Source organism: Fulmarus glacialis, unplaced genomic scaffold, assembly GCF_000690835.1.
Source record: "Fulmarus glacialis isolate BGI_N327 unplaced genomic scaffold, ASM69083v1 scaffold12803, whole genome shotgun sequence".
Lineage (NCBI taxonomy): Eukaryota > Metazoa > Chordata > Aves > Procellariiformes > Procellariidae > Fulmarus > Fulmarus glacialis.
The window spans coordinates 22,751-40,891 of record NW_009201079.1 but is presented as its reverse complement, the minus strand read 5'-3'; the positions used below and the strand labels follow the sequence as shown (position 1 = coordinate 40,891).

General features: G+C 38.9%; 1 protein-coding gene across 1 annotated transcript in view; it reads left to right on the top strand.

The window, feature by feature from the left end:
- The window catches only part of GLTSCR1L (GLTSCR1-like), a 33,027-nt gene that overhangs the window by 964 nt on the left and 13,922 nt on the right, over positions 1–18,141 (top strand). Inside the window, exons 2-4 of the mRNA XM_009573815.1 lie at positions 13,256–13,304; positions 16,219–16,267; positions 16,349–16,417. Coding sequence (XP_009572110.1) covers positions 13,261–13,304; positions 16,219–16,267; positions 16,349–16,417 — 162 coding nt within the window. The 5' untranslated portion in view covers positions 13,256–13,260. The remainder of the gene's footprint in view (positions 1–13,255; positions 13,305–16,218; positions 16,268–16,348; positions 16,418–18,141) is intronic.

The following is an 18,141-nucleotide window of genomic DNA, read 5'->3' as shown; positions in this document are numbered from 1 at the left end:
GAAGAAAAATTTTTTTTAATTGCTCATTGATTGAGCCCGTTTAAAATTAGTTTTTGTTGTTTTTTTTTTTTTTTTTTTTTTATTTTCCGCCCCCTTGATGGCCATCAAGAGAGGGATGGAAAGAGGAGAGGAGGGAGAGAGTGTGTGTGTGTGTATGTATGTGTGAGTGTGAGAGAGAGAGTGAGTGAGAGGGAGAGAGGGGGATAGAGAGAGTGTGTGAGGGAGAAAGAAAAATAATCTTTTCAAATCTCCTCCCTCTTTTTTTTCCCCCCTCGTTTCTTTGCTTTTCTCTAAAGCTCTGTGGTCTGTGAACAACTCTTTTTTCTTCCTCCTCGTCGGGAAAATGGAGACACTTCGTCTCTCTCCTGGCTGTGGAGCTGGGAAGGATTTTTCTTTTCTTTTTTCCTTTTTCACTCCTGGCTTGATTTTTTCCTTTCCCCCGTCCACTCGCCACCACCCTAATCTTGCCATTTCTTTGAGCTTGTGTCTCAGATTTGTGCCTTCTGGGGATTTATTTTTCACTCGTTTCCTCGTTTTCGGTGTCGCCACTAGATTTGATTTGATTTGTTTGGTTCTTTATTTGCGATTTCCTCTGAACTGCTCCGTGCCTCCTGCTTTTAACCAAGGAATGGAAACGGTGCTGCTTTTTGTGGGCGCGCGAAATGCTCGGGCGGTAGGTTTGGGCTAATGCGCTTTTTTCTCCTTTTCGGGACCGAGTTTTCCGCTGTGGTTTTTTTCCCTTTTGGAGAGAGAATATTTAACTGCGCCTCTTTTTAAAACATAACAATAAACCCTCTCTTTCTGGAGTAACCCGTTTGGCTTTGCTGTAGAATGGATGTGAATCTGATCCTTTGTGCTGCTGGGATTATTTTCCGTAAAAGAAACAATGTTTTTAAAATAGTTTTTACTTGCGGCTTACAACAGTAGTCGGTTGTGGAAGGGATTTTCTGAAATCCTTACAATTCACATTTACTGGGTTGGGGGGGGGCTTCAGTACTTAAATGATAATTTGTTTTTGCTATTAATTGCGAAATTCACTTACAGATTATGGCAGAGAGCAGATGTAGTAATGTTAAAACCCGGGCAAAATTAAACGACGTATAGAGGGCACGTTTATATTTACTTACAACTGTTACTAAATAATGACTGGAGCGAGGAGAGACATGTGGAGGCCTTTGCTTTTGCCCGATTCTCTGCTCCCCGCTCCTCTCCTCCTCGGGGCTGGGCAGTACGGAATGAAACAGGGTGTGAAGGAGAGGGGAGAGGTCCTCCGGAGCCGGCTCCGGCCGTGCCCGGGCTCGGCGGCGAGCGTTTGCGGTGCAGCTCTCGATGCGAGTGGGAGTGGGAGAGAGCGGGGAAGATGGCGCTGTCTGGCTTCCTGCCAGCGTTTGTTGCGCAGTTTCACTCTGACTCTCCTCCCCCACGGGCGCCATTTTAAGGTCCTTTCTGCTGTCGCCGAGCCGTGTGGGGCGTTGCCGTCGCGCCCCGCTCGGGCCATTTCTCTTTCTGTCTTGGAAGCGTTACTCTCTGGGCCTTGAGATCCTCTCCCCGAAATCCCAGAAGCTGCTCGCTTCCCCCCCCCTCCCGCCTTTCTTTCTTTAGGAAATTGCTGTAAGGGGTTTCTTCTGTCTGTGCTTTGGGGAGAGAGGTGAAGGATTCTTGGCTCTGTGTGTGCAGGGGAGCAAAAAGGGTGGATTGTTTTGAGCATGGTTCTTTTCGGGAAGCGCCCCGTCAGAGTTGTCGCTCAGAATCGCTACCTTTCCGGGCTTCCCCCACCTCCCGAGTAGTCTGGGTCACGGTTCTGTGAGGTGTTAAACTGGCTTGGTTCTGAGGAGCCTGTGCTCTCAGCTTGAAGCCTGTAAATATCACTTCAGAGCTTGTTTTCATATCTCTAACATACGTGTTTCTTGACATAAGGTGGATTCAGAATGTAGGAAGAAAAAAAGGCTTGAAGAACATCCTCTTCTGTTGAATATGACCGAAGAATACATGTCATAAAAAAAGAAATCCACCTTTAAAAAAATGCTCTAGTGTAGCACATAGGACAAAGTAATCTTCATTGAAGAGCTTTCAATACCTTTAAAAGTGTTTGCAAAGTACAAGGGCAAGTAACTTTTTGGTGGGTGGGTAGATAACTCATTTTGTGGCTGTTACTCTCTTGGTAATTTTTTTTGAGGTGGGGGACTAGCATCTTTTCAAGTCTTTATCACTCCTTTATGTCTCACAGGAAGCAGTGCTTTTTCCAAATATTCAAATTTGGCAGCTCCACTTTAATACAGTTTTTGAGTTTTGTTTTGGTGCTGTTTTTTAGGGAGACTGTTGAGAATGGTCTCATATTTTTTGATCAAAACTTTTAACATTTCTGTGTAATCTGATCAATGCTCATGAGGCTTGAGTTCAGTACCAACAACCTGTATTCAAGAACAGCAAGTAGGCTGCCAGACCAACTCATGCTGTGCCTGCTAAGGAGTGTGGAATGCCTGTTTAATTCTTCATTTTCTGCTTTTTGACAGATCAGAGGAGGGCTTCCCCATGCCTCTTGCTCGTTCCTGAAGGAAGTGGGAGATTTTTTAAAATTTGGGATTAATTCTAAGGCTGTTTAAATTCTTTGCCTGTTGGTGTTGAAGGGTTTTAAATGGTATTTCTTGTTGAAGTACACACATTTATTGCTTGGAATATACTCAAAAAATGGTCTGAATATAAACTCTCTTTTCTAAAGGCTTTCATGGGGACAACCTTGTTAACATTTTAGCTTTTTAAACAATACACCTGCTAAAACTTCAATTGTTTTTAAAAATCTGTTGAGTGTGGAGTGCAGTATTTGTTCACATATTGCAGAAATCTTATTATTACATGAAGTTCTCTTTCTTAAAGTGATTATTTTGCATATTTGTTAACAGGCTTGGAGTCAAGGTAGTGAATCTTTTTTTAGTGTATTTTTATACAATAAAATTCGCTATTATGCACTAATGTCTGGCAGATTGTGTGTGGCTTTTTTCATTAATTTGTGAAAATAATGAAGAAATGACAAAAATGGGATAAAAATGACCAGTTTATATTCTCTGAGGGCGTAATACTTGCCAAATGACTGTGTACACTCTCTACTCTGACCTGCTTGCATTAAAGCAAAATGTATTCTCGTCTTGAGATCTTTGGCGGATAGTATTTAAATATACTAGCTCTATCCTTTTTAGATGTATTTCTTCGGCTGTGTCTGAGCTTTTTGTTGTTTTTGTATTTCGCATAGCTTGTTTACATTGATGGAGGAGTGCAGAAGCTCACCATGTTGATACACTAGCGCAATTGTGCTTTCATTGGTGCACCTTGGCTTATTCACTAGTACTTACATATTTTAAGTATGTTCTTATTTTGTTCATACTTCAAGCACTTGCCTTGTATATTATACCTGTATTCTTGAGTTGGTAATACTCTTATATGATGTGTGGCCGTAGGTGAGGTCAGTGCTACATAGTTGTGCCCTTGACAGAGATGGTTCTACCACAGCTAAATATTTATGTCACCTTATAGATGTGCAGTTTTCCTGCCCCTCATTGTGTGTCCTTTTCCAGTAGAGTTTATATATTTAGTTTAATTGTACTGAGAGGAAAAAAACAAGGTCCTTCTAGTATAAGCTGCATTTCCCATTTCCTCCAAGGACCCTTTCTGTATTCATGAAGTTTTGCAACAGATGTAAGTCCATAGTCTGGAGTTGAAGACCTTTGCAGGCATGGATGTGTTGGTATGCTACTTGGGCATTCATTGTACTCTAGCTGTGTTTTCAGAGTTTTGCTGGTATACTTCCGCATCGGTTCTGGAAAGTTGTATCTGTGTAACTGCAGTTATGTTTTATAATGTGCCTCTAATGGTCAATGATGATGCCTTTTCATGCTGCATTAGGCTTGTGATAAGTCTAATGGCTGGCGCTTTTTAGCGTAGATGTAGCAGTGAGAGCGTGAAAGTGTGTCATCCCTGTTTAAGTAACAGATATAGTCCAGGCGTAAGAGCCTCTTTGATAATGTAGTTCATTCTGTTCAGAGAGTTGGCATAATTTCTAGTAGTTCTGCTGGAATAAGCTGCATCTCTGCTTGAAAGGTTTTTTATGGTGATGTACCCAGTCCAGCATGGACATAGGGATTGTCTACAAAAACAAGCATGTTTTGCTTTCTTACAGTAGAGGGAAAGCAGCAAAACTGTTCTAACATTCATTGTTAGAATGAACAACTGCAACTGTTCTAGTTTGGAATTTGGAATAAGCAGTATCTGTAAAGCTCTTGTTGCACCAACATAAATGCATAAACACTAGCCTGAACAGATGTTTTTTCAAGATCATCACGTAGTTAAACGAATATGTGTATCTTTATTTTCAAATGTTCATTTGCCCCTGCTTTCATTGTCAAAAAAACAACTACTGTATTATTTTTGCTTCATTTGAGAATTGCTGAGGTTTTAGACAAAATAAAAACTGACATGATAAACCAGCACAAATAGACTATCAGGTTTTTTTATTGCTTTAATTTGTTTTCTTGCACTAGTTTTAAAATGTTGTAGAGCTACTTCTGATGTCACTTTGAGTAAAGGAATGCTTACCAACAGGAAAAGAAAGAAAGCGGGCAAATCACTGTCACAAGTTAACACAATAGCCTTTCTTTCACTGAAGATATTAAGGAAGGGTGGTGAAGAGAGGGGAGGCCAGGGAGAAAGTTACAACTTCGTTGCAAGAGACTGTTCATTTTTGTAAGGGCTGATCTTATGCCTTGTCTCAGGTGGAACTTGCAGTAGTTTTACTGTGAACTTGATCTGAGTGTGGAATTTCAAGATCTGGTGTTGAAGCTTGAATTTATTGAGATGTGTCAACTACAGAAAATATCTTGGCCCCACTGAAATAGGTGGAAAAATCGCCATTGGCTTCAGCAAGGCATTGGCTTCAGCAAGGACAAGATTGGCCGTTGGGAGGATTTTCAGTCTGGTTTTGGGGGCATTGATATGGACTGTACTGCTGAATTAGTTACACATCTGTCAATCCATCGTATTCAAATTTCAGTTGATTTCCCAAACATTATAACTGAAAGGAGTATAAATCTCCGTTCAGCTTTAATTATTGGCAGTTGTTAGCTGATACTAGCTTGTGTGAACCATGCCTGTGGCAAGGTAACCAGTTGTGTGGGTTTGTTTTTTTTTTTTAAAACTAGTATGGACTAGAGTGACAATGAAAAGGTATTAATTGGTCATTGGTTTATAAATTAATTGAGAAATGATCAGTTCATAAGGAAGTTACATTCTGGGAGTGCATAAGTGTTTTTCAGAATCTTAGAAAATTATATGCACAGAATGAGAAGTATGATACACAGGTATTCTCTAGTAGAAACAAGGTAAAAACATCTGAAGAACTGACTCGACATTTCTTGAAGTATTGTGTTGCACAAATAACATGCTAATAGCCTGCGTTATTGCATACAGTAGTTTCTAGAAATACTTAAAAGCATCTAACTTCCTTTGGGCAGGCGAACATTTATTTCCTAAGGAACTGCTGAGATTATGCCTCCTTCTTTTCCTCTTCTGGGATGAAACCAGAACCTTTCAAAATATTCGTAAGGAATAATTACATATTGTAGAACATAAGCACAGCATGGTTTACAAGTCAGTATTTAAATCCTTGTGTTTTACAAAGTACATCTTCAAAATTAATTTTGCTTCCTTACTCGTGTTGTCCAGAAATGACAACTTTTTGATAATTATGCCTTCTGTATTTTTGCCTGAGTAAAATTGAGAGTGAGATTTTAATTTGCAATCGAGTTTTTCAATATTTACCTCTTTTCCATTGAATACTGTGTCATCATTCCGCTGCACTTCATTTTGTACAGTAATGGGAGGGGGGAAGTAGAAATACCTGTTAATATTTGTTTTTTGTATTCCATCTGTGTAAAAATCAGTTACTTGAAAATAAAGGGCTTGATGTGGTGAGCAGCTCCTGAGTTAATCATAAAACACACGCTTGATTAGTTACAAGAATCTGAAATTGTCCAGTTTGCAAGATACTAGATTGTTCAAAAGTAGCATGGACTTGAAATGTAAGAATAAAATATATGGTAATAAGGATTTGAGTTTATACTCCTTTCTTACGCTACTGTGTGCAGAGAATGCAAATGAGGTCTGGTTGTTCCTGTGTAGGTAAGTTTCCTTCATTGAATCCCAGGCTGCCTGTTCGTTAGGAACCTGAGAAGTAACTGACAGTCTACGTAAGGCAGTGGTTACAGCACCTTAGCAACCTGCAGTGCATACTGCTTAAATGATGCGCGTTACCTAACGTGTAGTAAAATGGCATCTTTTTTTTTTCCCCCCAGTTCAGAAGCACACTGAGCAAAATATTAGCACTGTGAAAATTAATGGGAGTCGTGGTGGGAATTTGTGGGAGGGAAGGACTTCAACTCAGGGACTTCAGCTTTTGCCTCTGCAGTCAGTGGTGTGATCCTTTGATGTACTTAACAAGGGATGGATGCTTGTACTGGGTTAATAGAGTTATCTTACATCTGTATTCAAAAAAGGTATGAGGGATAAAAATGTCATAAATTTGATGTAGCACACTCAGTTCACTACAGTACCATTCTCTACAGTGACTATTACAGTAACTTTGATTTCTTGTACTATTGTTGTTCTGATGATTATTGTTACAGTGACAAAGTATTATTTCTTCAGATGTTCCATAGTGAAGTTACTATTAATGTTGGGATTGTAGATTAAAATTCTGGAGAATGGTGTAGAGCAACAGACCAGTGCAGAAGATTTGATGGCTCAGATCCATTACAAAGCATGACTGAGGTGTCATAAGAGTTCCTGATGACTGGATGTGTACAAAGACTTACTGAACTTGTGAGGATTAGTGGGCATATCTCGTAACTCAAACAGTAGTTGCTTCAGATGCTAAGTATGTTACTGTATGCAAGTTTGATTATTTCCCACTATAAAGCTGTAATTACAGCAGTCATTTCCTTGCTTTAAGGCATTGATTTCCAAAGGTCAGTGTTTACTCTCGGAAGTCCTGGGTCAGCATGCTGCCAGTCAGGAATTGATCCCATGTAGTTGCATGGAAGTTACAAGTCTGTAGATTTTTACAACAGTTTTGCAGATAAATTTATTTACTTGTGTCTTAGCAAGTTTTGATGTTGATCGTATCACACTTTTGGGAATTATCGCTCCAAATGTTGCCTTTCTAAACTAGCCACTATCTTCGGCTTTTTACACAATGTGGAAATAATACTTCACTGCTTTGTATCTGAAGTTACGTATTAAGGTTGTATGAAATCATAAATGACTTTGAGAAAGGAAAATAATTCTTCTGTGAATTTAAAATCCAGTATTTACGCTGGTTTTGAGTACTATTTTTTAAGTTACAAAGTTCATGTACAATATATGAAGCATGTATGAATAGTTGGACTATTTCTGGACAAATCCAGTTTTAATGACTCTGCAGGTTGTAGACCCTGCACGTGTTGCATGATACTGTGGATTGTGTAGCGTGGTGATTAAAAATTTAGGCTGGTAAGGAGCACTGGAGGTTATCTGGCCCTGCCCTCTGCTGTAGGCAGAACTAGCTTCAAAGTTACGACAGGTTGGTCAGGGCTATTTGAGTTTTGAAAATTTCCAGAGAGGGTGATTCCACCTTTTTGCCTGAGCATTCTTGTTTGTGAACAACTTTTTTCCTTATATCCGGTTGGGATTTTCTGTGTTGCATGTTTTGGCTGTTGCCTCATGTCTTGCTGTGCATTGGTGAGAAGAGGCTGGCTCGGCTTGTCTTAGTACCGCTTTTAGCTAGTGGCAGACTGCAGGTAGCCTTCTGTTGTTAGGCTAGCCTTCGGTTAGCCTTCTGTTGTCCAGGCTGAAGAAATATAGTTCCCTCAGACTTTCTTAGTGTCATGTGCCTGCAGGATTTTATTGGCATTCTGCTGGACTCTTTCAAGTTTTTCTGTATTTCTTTTAAAGGGGGTGTGTGTGTGTGTGGCAAAACTGGACACAGTATTTCAGATGGGAGCTCACAAGTGCTGAGTAGGGGGAATAATGGCTTCTATCGACCTGCTCCCTGCACTGCAGCTAACGTGAGAGTGGTGGCTGTATTAACTGTACGTGTGTGGCTACAGTCTGACGATTGCTTTAAGCTGGCTGAAGCACTGCTGCCTTCCCCCCATACTTAACTACCCAGCTCCCTCATTCCTATTCCTTGTCGTTTGCTGGCACTAGCGCCCTTGTAGCCCCATGGCAAGCCAGAACCAAATCAAGAAGCTAATCCAAGTTGAAACGGATCAATGTATTTTGTCAGATCAATTTTCTGTTCCAGGTGACTGTTCAAAGCCTTGAGCTGACTCGGGCAAAGTGGATGAGAGGGCGCAGGACTGCTCTCTTCCTCTTTTGTTGGTCTGTGCTCTGTATAGGTGAGTGTTGAAAGGAAGGTACAGGCTTTAAGGCTGAGTTATAGCAGTCCCCCAGAGCGTTGGCCTGTGTAGCTGGGCTTTCCTTGTCAGTTTTATTACTTTCACCTTTTCGTATATTCTGTTTGGGAGTGTGCAATAAAGGGTATGCTGGCTATTTCCCAAACGGGATGGGCAGTGCTGCTGCCGCAGGTACCTGTGACCCAAGCTGAAGTGTACATTGGGTTCACCAGTGCAATAGCAGAGGTATGAAATAAAACAGTAGAGGCTTTGCTAATAATAAGTTACAGGGAATATCTGTGCTGGGTTGTGACTAATTAGTAAGGATTGCCCTGTGTAAATTAGTGGGATGCACCATCAGGGCTGAGTTTGGCCTACTTATGATAAACTGTTTTTTTTTAATTCTTTTTTTTTCCCGCCCTATTTTTTTTAAAAAGACTGTAGAACAGTATTGATGATAATTAGATATTGTAACAGCTCTCCAGCAGGTTGTGTGAGTCTTCCCAATGTGCATTTTCTCCCAACTGCCTCCAGTGTGGACTCTTGTCAGGCCCTGGGTGCACTGATGGGCCCCGATGGCCCGAACAAGCCTTGCTTAGAGCCTCTACTCCCACCCTTTGCCCACAGGCTGAAGCCCCCATCAACCGATCCAAATACAGAAGCGAGTCAATCTTCAAGAGTCTAGGCCAGTGGTCTCCAAACGTTTTTGATTGCACACCCCTATCGGTAGAAGTTTTTTTGAGCATGCACCCCCAATATATGTATACATATTTACAAATTATATGCATGTACTACTGAAGTTGTCTGCACCCCAGTGGATTGTCTTGCACACCCACTGGGGTGCACACACCCCACTGCAGAGACCACTGGTCTAGGCTACGTATCTAATCCTCTAATTCCACTCATTGTGTCGAGTTTTATTTTGAAACTGTCTTGGCTTAATTCGATTTATACCCATTTCATACATCAATCATTGATTTGGACCAATTTATGTTAATAAACACTGAGGAGGACAGAATTTGTATAAATTGTGTATAGAATAACTGAAAAGATAGCAAGAAAAGCAGCAAACTTTTCTACCATTTGTGCTGTAGAAAACGTGTTAGGAAAATTTCACAGGATAGGCTTGCGTTTATTAACACACTTTGAAATAATCATCTGTGTCAAGGTCATGTGTTGCTAAAGTTGCCCTCTTTTCTGAAAAGACTGAACGAGTAGTTGCTTTTGGGTGTGCAAGGACTCGGTCTGGTTGTGCAGCTCCTCTGTTGCTGTCCTGAAGTTAACAGGAGACTAATCCTCATTGAAAATCTGCATCAGTTAAAAAGATTTAAACCTGCAGTTACATGCTTATGTAGATCTTGGGTATGTGTGGTGAAATAGGAATGGAATTTAGTCTAAATAGGTAGGTCTGTGGCTTGGTTGTGATCTTGATTGTTCTTTCACAGACCACATACCCTTATGTGTGCTGTTTAAATTGTGTGTTGGTCCTGTGGTATTTCACAAGAGTACTGCCGTGCAGCATCACGTTAGTGTAGTGTTGCCTAGCCATCATGTGTGGGGATCCTGAGATGATAGCGATCTGACTGTGCTTTATTTGCAGTTTTCAAGGTGCAGGAGCATGTAGCCCTTTAGGCTGCAAACGCTGATCAGAACAACTTGTGAACGTAGGAGGAGCTGTGTGTGGTAGGTGTGTTCGTGGCTCTGTGATGGTACATTCATCAGCTGTATAAAAACTTGGTAATGGTTTTATACAGATTAGTTCTTTGGTAAACCAGAATTAAAAAAAAAAAACACGTTGATACAGTATTTCTTTTTCATGTCTGTGTAGAATTCTGCTAGTGATGACAAGAATGTTGTTAAAGCTTGCTAGGAAGATGTGCTTCTGGAGGGGACTGGTTGTGATTCTTGGTGTTTATCAAAAGTAGCTGTTTTCTTTGGGTTTTATTGTCTGTTGTAAACTGGTAGGAGTTTACAGTATGTTGGGTAGATTTTTCTTGTATCATATTTGTGAAATGAGCAAAAACAACATTATTTTTTCTAATAAAGCCAACTGCATGTTCAGCTAAAAGTCTGAATAGTGAAGAATATGTGTTACCATTAATACTTTGTCTTATTGGTGCTTTCATGCAATTTATTTTCCTTCTGATCGTTATATGCAGGTTTTCAAGAGTGTAGTGAACTTATCAAATTTGTCTAATTTGTGTTAGTAGTTTTAATACCCACAGGGGTACTGATTGAACAAAGTTCTATGTGGTCACTTTCCATAATGTTGAACCCTTACTGTAGTATAGTCACAGAGAGCATTTGGTTTGGTAAAGCAAAGACATTTTATTTTATTTAAATAACGATGTCAGTATTGCCATATGGGATGGGATGGGATTTTCAAAGTAGGCATGCAGTGTGAAAAAGAAGATCCTGTTGACTTTCGATAGAGCTGATTTTTATTTTTGGTTAGCTAGGAGTTTTTGAAACGTTGCTCTTGAGAGAGGGATATGCTGTTTAGCTGTTAGAGGAAGTAACAGCTTTCTGTAAGTAGTACTAACAGTGCAGTTAAAGCAGAATGCTAATCACTTCATGCTAATCACTTATTAATTTGTTCTTACTAATGCACATTTACATTTAAATTTCGTGACATAAAATGTCATGTTATTTACTTAGCATTAAATTGCAAGATCAGTGCTCATGCTGGTGGCTGTACGCAACAGTGAGCAGATGTGCTACTGAATCATGGGAGAAATTATTTTTCTTAAGATGCATAATCACCTCGCGAATGCTGATTTTGTCGACATTTGAGGTAGTTCTCATGATTTGTTTTCCTGTTCTCCCAGAGCGGTGATGCTGAGGGATCCTTACAGTGATGTATCCTCCGGTTGTGCTTCACCCTCACTGTGAACTAAAGCACAGGAGATTGAAGAAAAAATTTGAATGAGGGTATGCAGTATAGAGGAGAGGGTACCCTTTGCTAGTCTAAAGTATAAACCAGTTTCAGAATCAGTGGAGTACAGAAAAATGTCAGGAAAGAGGTTACAGAATCACAGGACAGCTGAGGTGGGAAGGGAGGTCTGGAGATCACCTCATCCAATGTCCTGCTCACAGCTGACTCGGCCAGCGCAGGCTGCTCCGGGCTGTGGTCCAGCTGGGTTCTGGGTATCTCCAAGGACAAAGATTCCATAACGTTGCTGGAAGACCTGTGCTGGTATTCGACTACCCTCAGAGTTAAAAAAAAAAAAAAAAGTTTTTTCTTATGTTTAAATAGACTTTTTTTCTTGTTTCAATTTGTGCCCCTTGCTTCTTGTTCATTCACTGGATACCACTGAGAAGAGTTTGGCTCAGTCTTCTTTACACCCTCCCACCAGATATTTACACACATGGGTAAGATTCCCCCATAGCCTTCTGTTCCCCAGGCGGAACAGACCTGGTGCTCTCAGCCTCTTGTATAACAGATGTTCCAGTCCCTTCATTGTCTTAATCATTATGGAGATCTGTATGAGAGCGAGCCTGAAGAATGATTCATGTGGATCTGGTCAGGGAGAGTAAGTTTCTATTTGGCAAGAAGTAAGATAGAGCAAAATAATTAAAGCCAAAACTATATTAGTAAATTTGAGGGATGAGTATGATAGCAGACTTTTTAAGGGAAGTTGAGAAAAAAAACAAGCATGAAATGCACAGATCAATTTGATGTAATTAGAAGGTACTGTGAAGATGAGGTTGGATAACAAAATGGAAGCCAGGATACCAAGAGGTTTAGGAAATGCTAGCATCAGTTGGTAATTGAACTGGTGGATTAGATGGGATCATTAGAGAGAGAATAAGGGAGGATAAAATGGTTCTGAGAGTTACTGACAGGGAAAAGGGAGAAGGTACAGTCTCAGATGACATTCTGAGAGTTACAGTGAATAGGAGAATCAGGATATACAAACAGAAGCTTCGAAGGAACAGTGGTCGGAGCAAAGAGTGGTGGAACGTGTTTGGTACAGGCAGCACCTGACCGAGTAGGCAGTGCATAAGAGAGTTGGTGGTCATGATATTGTGAGGCTAAAAATGCTCTGCAACCAATGAATGGATGCTTACGTTCCGTTTGGCTAATGCAAATGAATTCCCCACCCGTTGTTAAAAGGATTGTCAGAACTCTGTACTATTAATGACAAGTTCATTTAAGTACAGTTCTGAGTATTGTTGAGGAGAAGCTGGAAATGGCCATATTGTCACTAGCAATAGCTAAGAAAGGTATGCTAGAAAATAGTGTTCTTTTTAATGCTTTGTAATGTCTTGGCTATAGTTTTTGTTCTAGCCTGTAACAGCACTGTCATCATACTGACCTAAATTTGTTTACCTTTTTGGCTGGCAGTATTAGAGCCACTAATTTGTAACAGTCTTTGTAGGTTCTGTAGTGTTCGGTTATTCCCTCACTGGGATTAGCTGGGAGTAAATTCCTATAGAAGCGTTTTAATTGGGGTCTTGAGATTGCATTCAGTGTTGATTTTTTTTTTTTTTTTTTTTTGCTACTTTTTTAAATCGTAGAAGTTCTGTTTCATCAGTTTGGTTAATCATTTGTCTTTCTCCAATTTAAAATTCTAAAAAAAACCCCTAAATGGTAAAACATTGCATGGGATTTTGTATATCATTACATGTGACTGAATTTGATTTTTGAGATAAATCAGTGGACCTCTGTAGAAGGTGCAGGTTTATTGAAGAACTTTGCCAATAGAAGACATCTGTCAACTTCATAAATTGTTTAATAAAAAATACTGAGATATTCTAAATTGGTTTTGTTGTTGAAAGCAATCTTTTGTCTGATACGTATCAAATATCCATCCTCTCCCTTTTTGTTCTAGTTGTCATGGATGATGACGACGACGAATCCTGTCTCCTTGATCTTATTGGGTAAGTTTTCCTTAAGCAATTCTTTCAGAAAAGTTGGGGAAAAATAATTTTGCAAAATCATCTTCCAGAAGGTGATTCTATCTCAGTATTGTCTCGAGACTAGGTGACTTGCAAATGAAATGAGTAGCTAATGCTTCACTTCCTCCATGTGGAGATGTGTGTATCACAAAGCCTTCAATCCCAGTGTATGCTAGCTGACAGTCCACTTGCTGGCATTCTCCTCAAGAGAAGCTAAGGAGTGAGTGTACATGGAGGTTGGATTCTCTTCTCAGCTAGTGGTAATATCAGATCAGTGTTGAAGCATGTTACTAGGGATGTTGTTACAAACTTCATTGCAAAGAACTGGTTTTTTGGATTAAGATAAAAATAAAGATCTCAATTTTTTGAGTAGTGGAACTAGATACTTTGTTAACACTATGCTTGTATTTTAAAGGGAAAAGTAAAATTATTCTTTCCTTAATTATAAATACTTAATTTCTACTAATAACATGCATCTGCATAAAAATGTTAGAAAAATAGAATTGCTACCCGGTACTGTTAAGTATTCACAACAAACAAGAATTTATCAGCAAGTCTTTTGCTCAAAGACACTTGATTTTAATAAAATTGGGGATTTTAAATGGTCCTTTTTTTTTTTTTTGGTATTATTTCCATTACAGATTTATTTGGAGGTTTATAATTCCATACGGGAATCTCAAAAAATAATTAGGATAGCTGAAGCATGAACAAGATTTTTGTGGATTGTATATGCGACAAGTTACCTTCCTTTGTCTTAACATTCACGATCAGTATTCAAGAACAGATAATATGCTATAATGCATTTAAAACATAAGAAGAAAATTAAACATTTCATATATGATACTTTGTTCAAACTCTGCCAGAAATTAGTATGACATCAGTCTCATAGCAGCTACTGAAAGATAGTCTCTGCTTCATACAAGAATTTTTTACTGTCTTAAATGTAGTAAATAAATAGGCGTTTTGCCTTTCTCATGCACTCAAAGCTTCCAGCGAAACGAGTAAGAACTTTAACTTCAGAAAAAAACAAAATATCACGACAGTGGCTGCTGTAATTTGGGGGTTACTCTGTGGATGCTATAGCAAAAGCATTGTCAGTAATGGCTCACAGTAATGTTCTGTGAAGTATACTGTGCAAGGCTACTGATTGTAGCCATGTGAAAAAATACCCTGCTTGAAACATAAAGATGATAATTGACTGCATGGGACAATTAAGTGCCCTGTCATGAGCATGAATCACGAGGATCCTGGTACAAGTTCACAGGTGGTCCAGAAAATGAAGTGCTCTCTATACAGATGAGTGTTTGTGTGAAAAATTACAGTGTTCTTCCTGCTGCTGGCAGCAATTACTGTCTTAGGCATCTAGAAGAATGGAAAACAGCTTTTTTTTTTCCATCTGATCTTTGATTTCGGTAAGTGCCTTCTAAAATTCCTTAATAACAGCAGTATTTAAGGTGATGAAGTGTTCTTCATTTTTATTTACATTTTTCATTATTTAAAGCCACTGAGTGTAATTAGTATTAAACGGCCTGGTTATTTATCAATAAAACTCATAAGCATGATAGAGCCCTATATGAGATCATGAGTTCTGTTCTCCTTAATTCTTGAAATTTAATGTAATCTACTATGAAAATGACATTTTCGTTGGAAAATATATGTAACCACTTCTATGTTGTAAGCATAATTATACCATAAAGTCCCTGCCAAGTACTGTCGGTTTAACATGTCTTTTGTAAACATGTGAATGCAGTTTGTTTTCTAAATGAAAAAAAGAGGAATAGAGGTGTATTTCTGCTTTTAGAAGACTAGTTGTAAACCTGAAAGATCTTTAACTTGTTCCCTCTTTATTTTCTAGGATGATCAAGAGGGAAGGAGAGAATTAATATTTTTTTACATGAGAATCTTCTGCTTCTCAAAAATGTTTTATTATTACTTGTTAATCAATAAAGATGTTCTAAAATCAAAAAACTCCATGTCATTTTACTCTTCTTGCTAATGGACATGTTGGGATATGCTGTGTAATTGTATTAAAATAATCCCGTGTAACACAACCTTTTGATGTTTTTTACTTGGTCTGTATGTACAGTTACGTTAATGTATTTTTGATTTGTTTGAATTTCCAACATTCATTCTGTCAAACAACATTATTAATCTGAGTTTTATTCAGTGGTGGTGCTAAGTTAATGAAATATACTGAAATTGTATTTCATCATATTTAATAATTTATTTCTATGGTTGATTTCCGTTGGAAAAGGTGCCGCTTTTTTCTCCAAGTGAAGGGACTGTGGCAAGCATAAGTGTTTGTTAGCTTATGTTAAGAGTGGCAGAAAACATGTTAAAGATTTACGTTTGTCAATAGGGTATTTTTGTTAACTTATGTTAAAGGTGGCAGAAAACATATTAAAGATTCAGGTTTGTAAATACCCTATTGACTTAGACACTAGCTAAACAGGCAGTATATATATAGTTCATCTCTGTAGAAGAGATGGTACCTGTTGTAGTTCTCATGTTACTTGGTGGTCGTATTTTCCTAAGGTTTTGTATTATGTGCTGTCATAAAATGCTGTTTGTTTTAAGACAATATGAGTAATACTGTCATAAAGGGAAGTAAAGTAGAATGTAACTAAAATTTTGTGATGAACATGGTTTATTGCTTGAAATGCCTTGGTACAATGATAGCAAATACAATCAACAGCTGAAAATTGTGCTGATACAGAAACACAGATCCTCAGATGGTACAAACTTTCAGCTTTGCATTGGAGTCAGTGAAAGAAACGTGTTTTTACTATAAACCTGATTTATATGAATACAGTATCTGGCTTAGTTACATTAGCCTCATTAGCAGAAAGAGCTTCCTAAAAGTGGTAACTCTTTTTTTTTCCCCCCTCTGCTTAAGGGACCCTCAGGCGCTGAATTATTTTCTACATGGACCTAGTAGTAAATCTGTAAGTAGCATTCCTGTGTATTAGACATACATAAGCTTATTGAGTATATTATTTCTAAACATGATTTTTGTCTTTTACCAGAGCAATGAAGACTTAACTAATGCAGAATATTCTGTAGCCAACTCAAATTCAATTTTCGCCAACTCCAATGTAAGTGGTCAGGAGATAAATTATTTGTGTTGAGATTGCATGCTTCTGTTGCAGCTTTACTTGGCTTTTATAAAACTGAACGAAGTAGATGTGGGTTTGACCTTTTTCATATGAAAATTCTGAATGCTAACATAGAACCACTTCATGCTGTTAATATTTTAAGTATTTCATTGGTTTTTCAGTGGGGAGTTAATCAAAAGATACTGCACTGTTGGGCTGTGTTTCATAAAGACGTAAACCAGCTTGCTGAGCAGTGAAAATACTCTCTGGTGTAATTCTCTCCAGTAAACTGGATGTGTAATTTTAGTGATTGTAGATGTAGTAGTGCTCAAATGTAGACCTTAAAAGTTAGTCATTCATACTTTTCCTGTCTATGTTACATGTTAGGATGGTTTTATTTCTTATTTCTAAGTAGAATCTGAGCTCGCAATTTTTTTTAAATTAATGAATGGGGTTTTTTCGTTCTGCAGACTGAATAGCTTGCTTGGGATGTTTCCTTCCTGTAAGTTCAGTGTTAGGGAAGTCACTTTACATTCATTAGGTGTTGCAAGTAGTTTTCAGTATTCTTTCATTGCCAGGAGTGTATTGCAGCCCTGGACCAAGTTTTGCCCAATGAGGTTGTGGAATCCCTATCCTTGGAGATAAAGCTAAGGCTGATCTGTAATGCTGGCAATAGTCCTGCTTTGAGTAGAAGGTTGGACTAGATGACTTCCAGAGATCCCTTCTGACTCATGTTTCTTTGATTTCATTGGTGTGTTTTTTAAAAAAACCTGAGTTCTTCATCCCACAATTTAGTTATTTGAATACATAGAGTAGGGTTTCCTTGGTAATTCCTCTTTCTGTTGTACTGTTGTTTTGACTCTGTCCCATGTTCTAACAGATATGTGGATATGCTTGTAGGTGCGTAGGGCTGTTAAATAACTGGCATAAATAAATCCTGAAAACTGTTTATCTGTGTGTAGAGAACTAGTGACTTTTCTGTAGCCACAGTAGTGTGAAGTGTTTGCCCTGTCCTTCCCCTTCCAATATCATTATTAAATATTGTAGAAGAAACGTATGTTGAGTGACAGTTCTTTCTCAGATAAGCTGGTTGAGATAATGGTGGGGGAGTGGGGTAGCAATAGTAATAGGGTGTGCCCAATTTTCAGCTAATCAGGAACAGTGGTTTCAACTTGGTACCAGCCTAGCCATTATTGGATAGCAGCTTCCTGTATGCAACATGGCAGGAGTGGGTTTTGAGGACCCATCTTAAGAAAAATGAGGTTATGGGGAAAAAAGGGTGACATATGACATGCATTTGTCATAGCCTGGACTTCCTGGTTGTTCTTTGTAGAGATTCTTCTGATAAGCACGAGTTAGGTGGGCAGGAGTCAGGGGTGTATTTCTGGTGTATTTTCAGAAAGTGAATTTTTGGAGTAATTTTGAGAGGGAGTGGGAGATTCTGGGCAAGGTGGGATTGTTGCATAGGGAGTAGCAGTTGGGAGAAACAAAAATACTTGGTGAAAGCCAGAAGAGCTTTCTGGTATATGAGATTGCGGGCGTAGGTTATCTAGAAGGCAGATGATCAGAGGAGCAGGGATTTCTAGTGTGTGTTCCTAAGATGGCTTACTATATTTTCATTCTCCAGCACTTGTTCCTCTCGTGCTCTGTTCTCATCCTTTTGTATCTTCATAGTGAATACCAATGCCATCTTTTCTTCCCTCCCTCCCTCACGTGACAGCCCT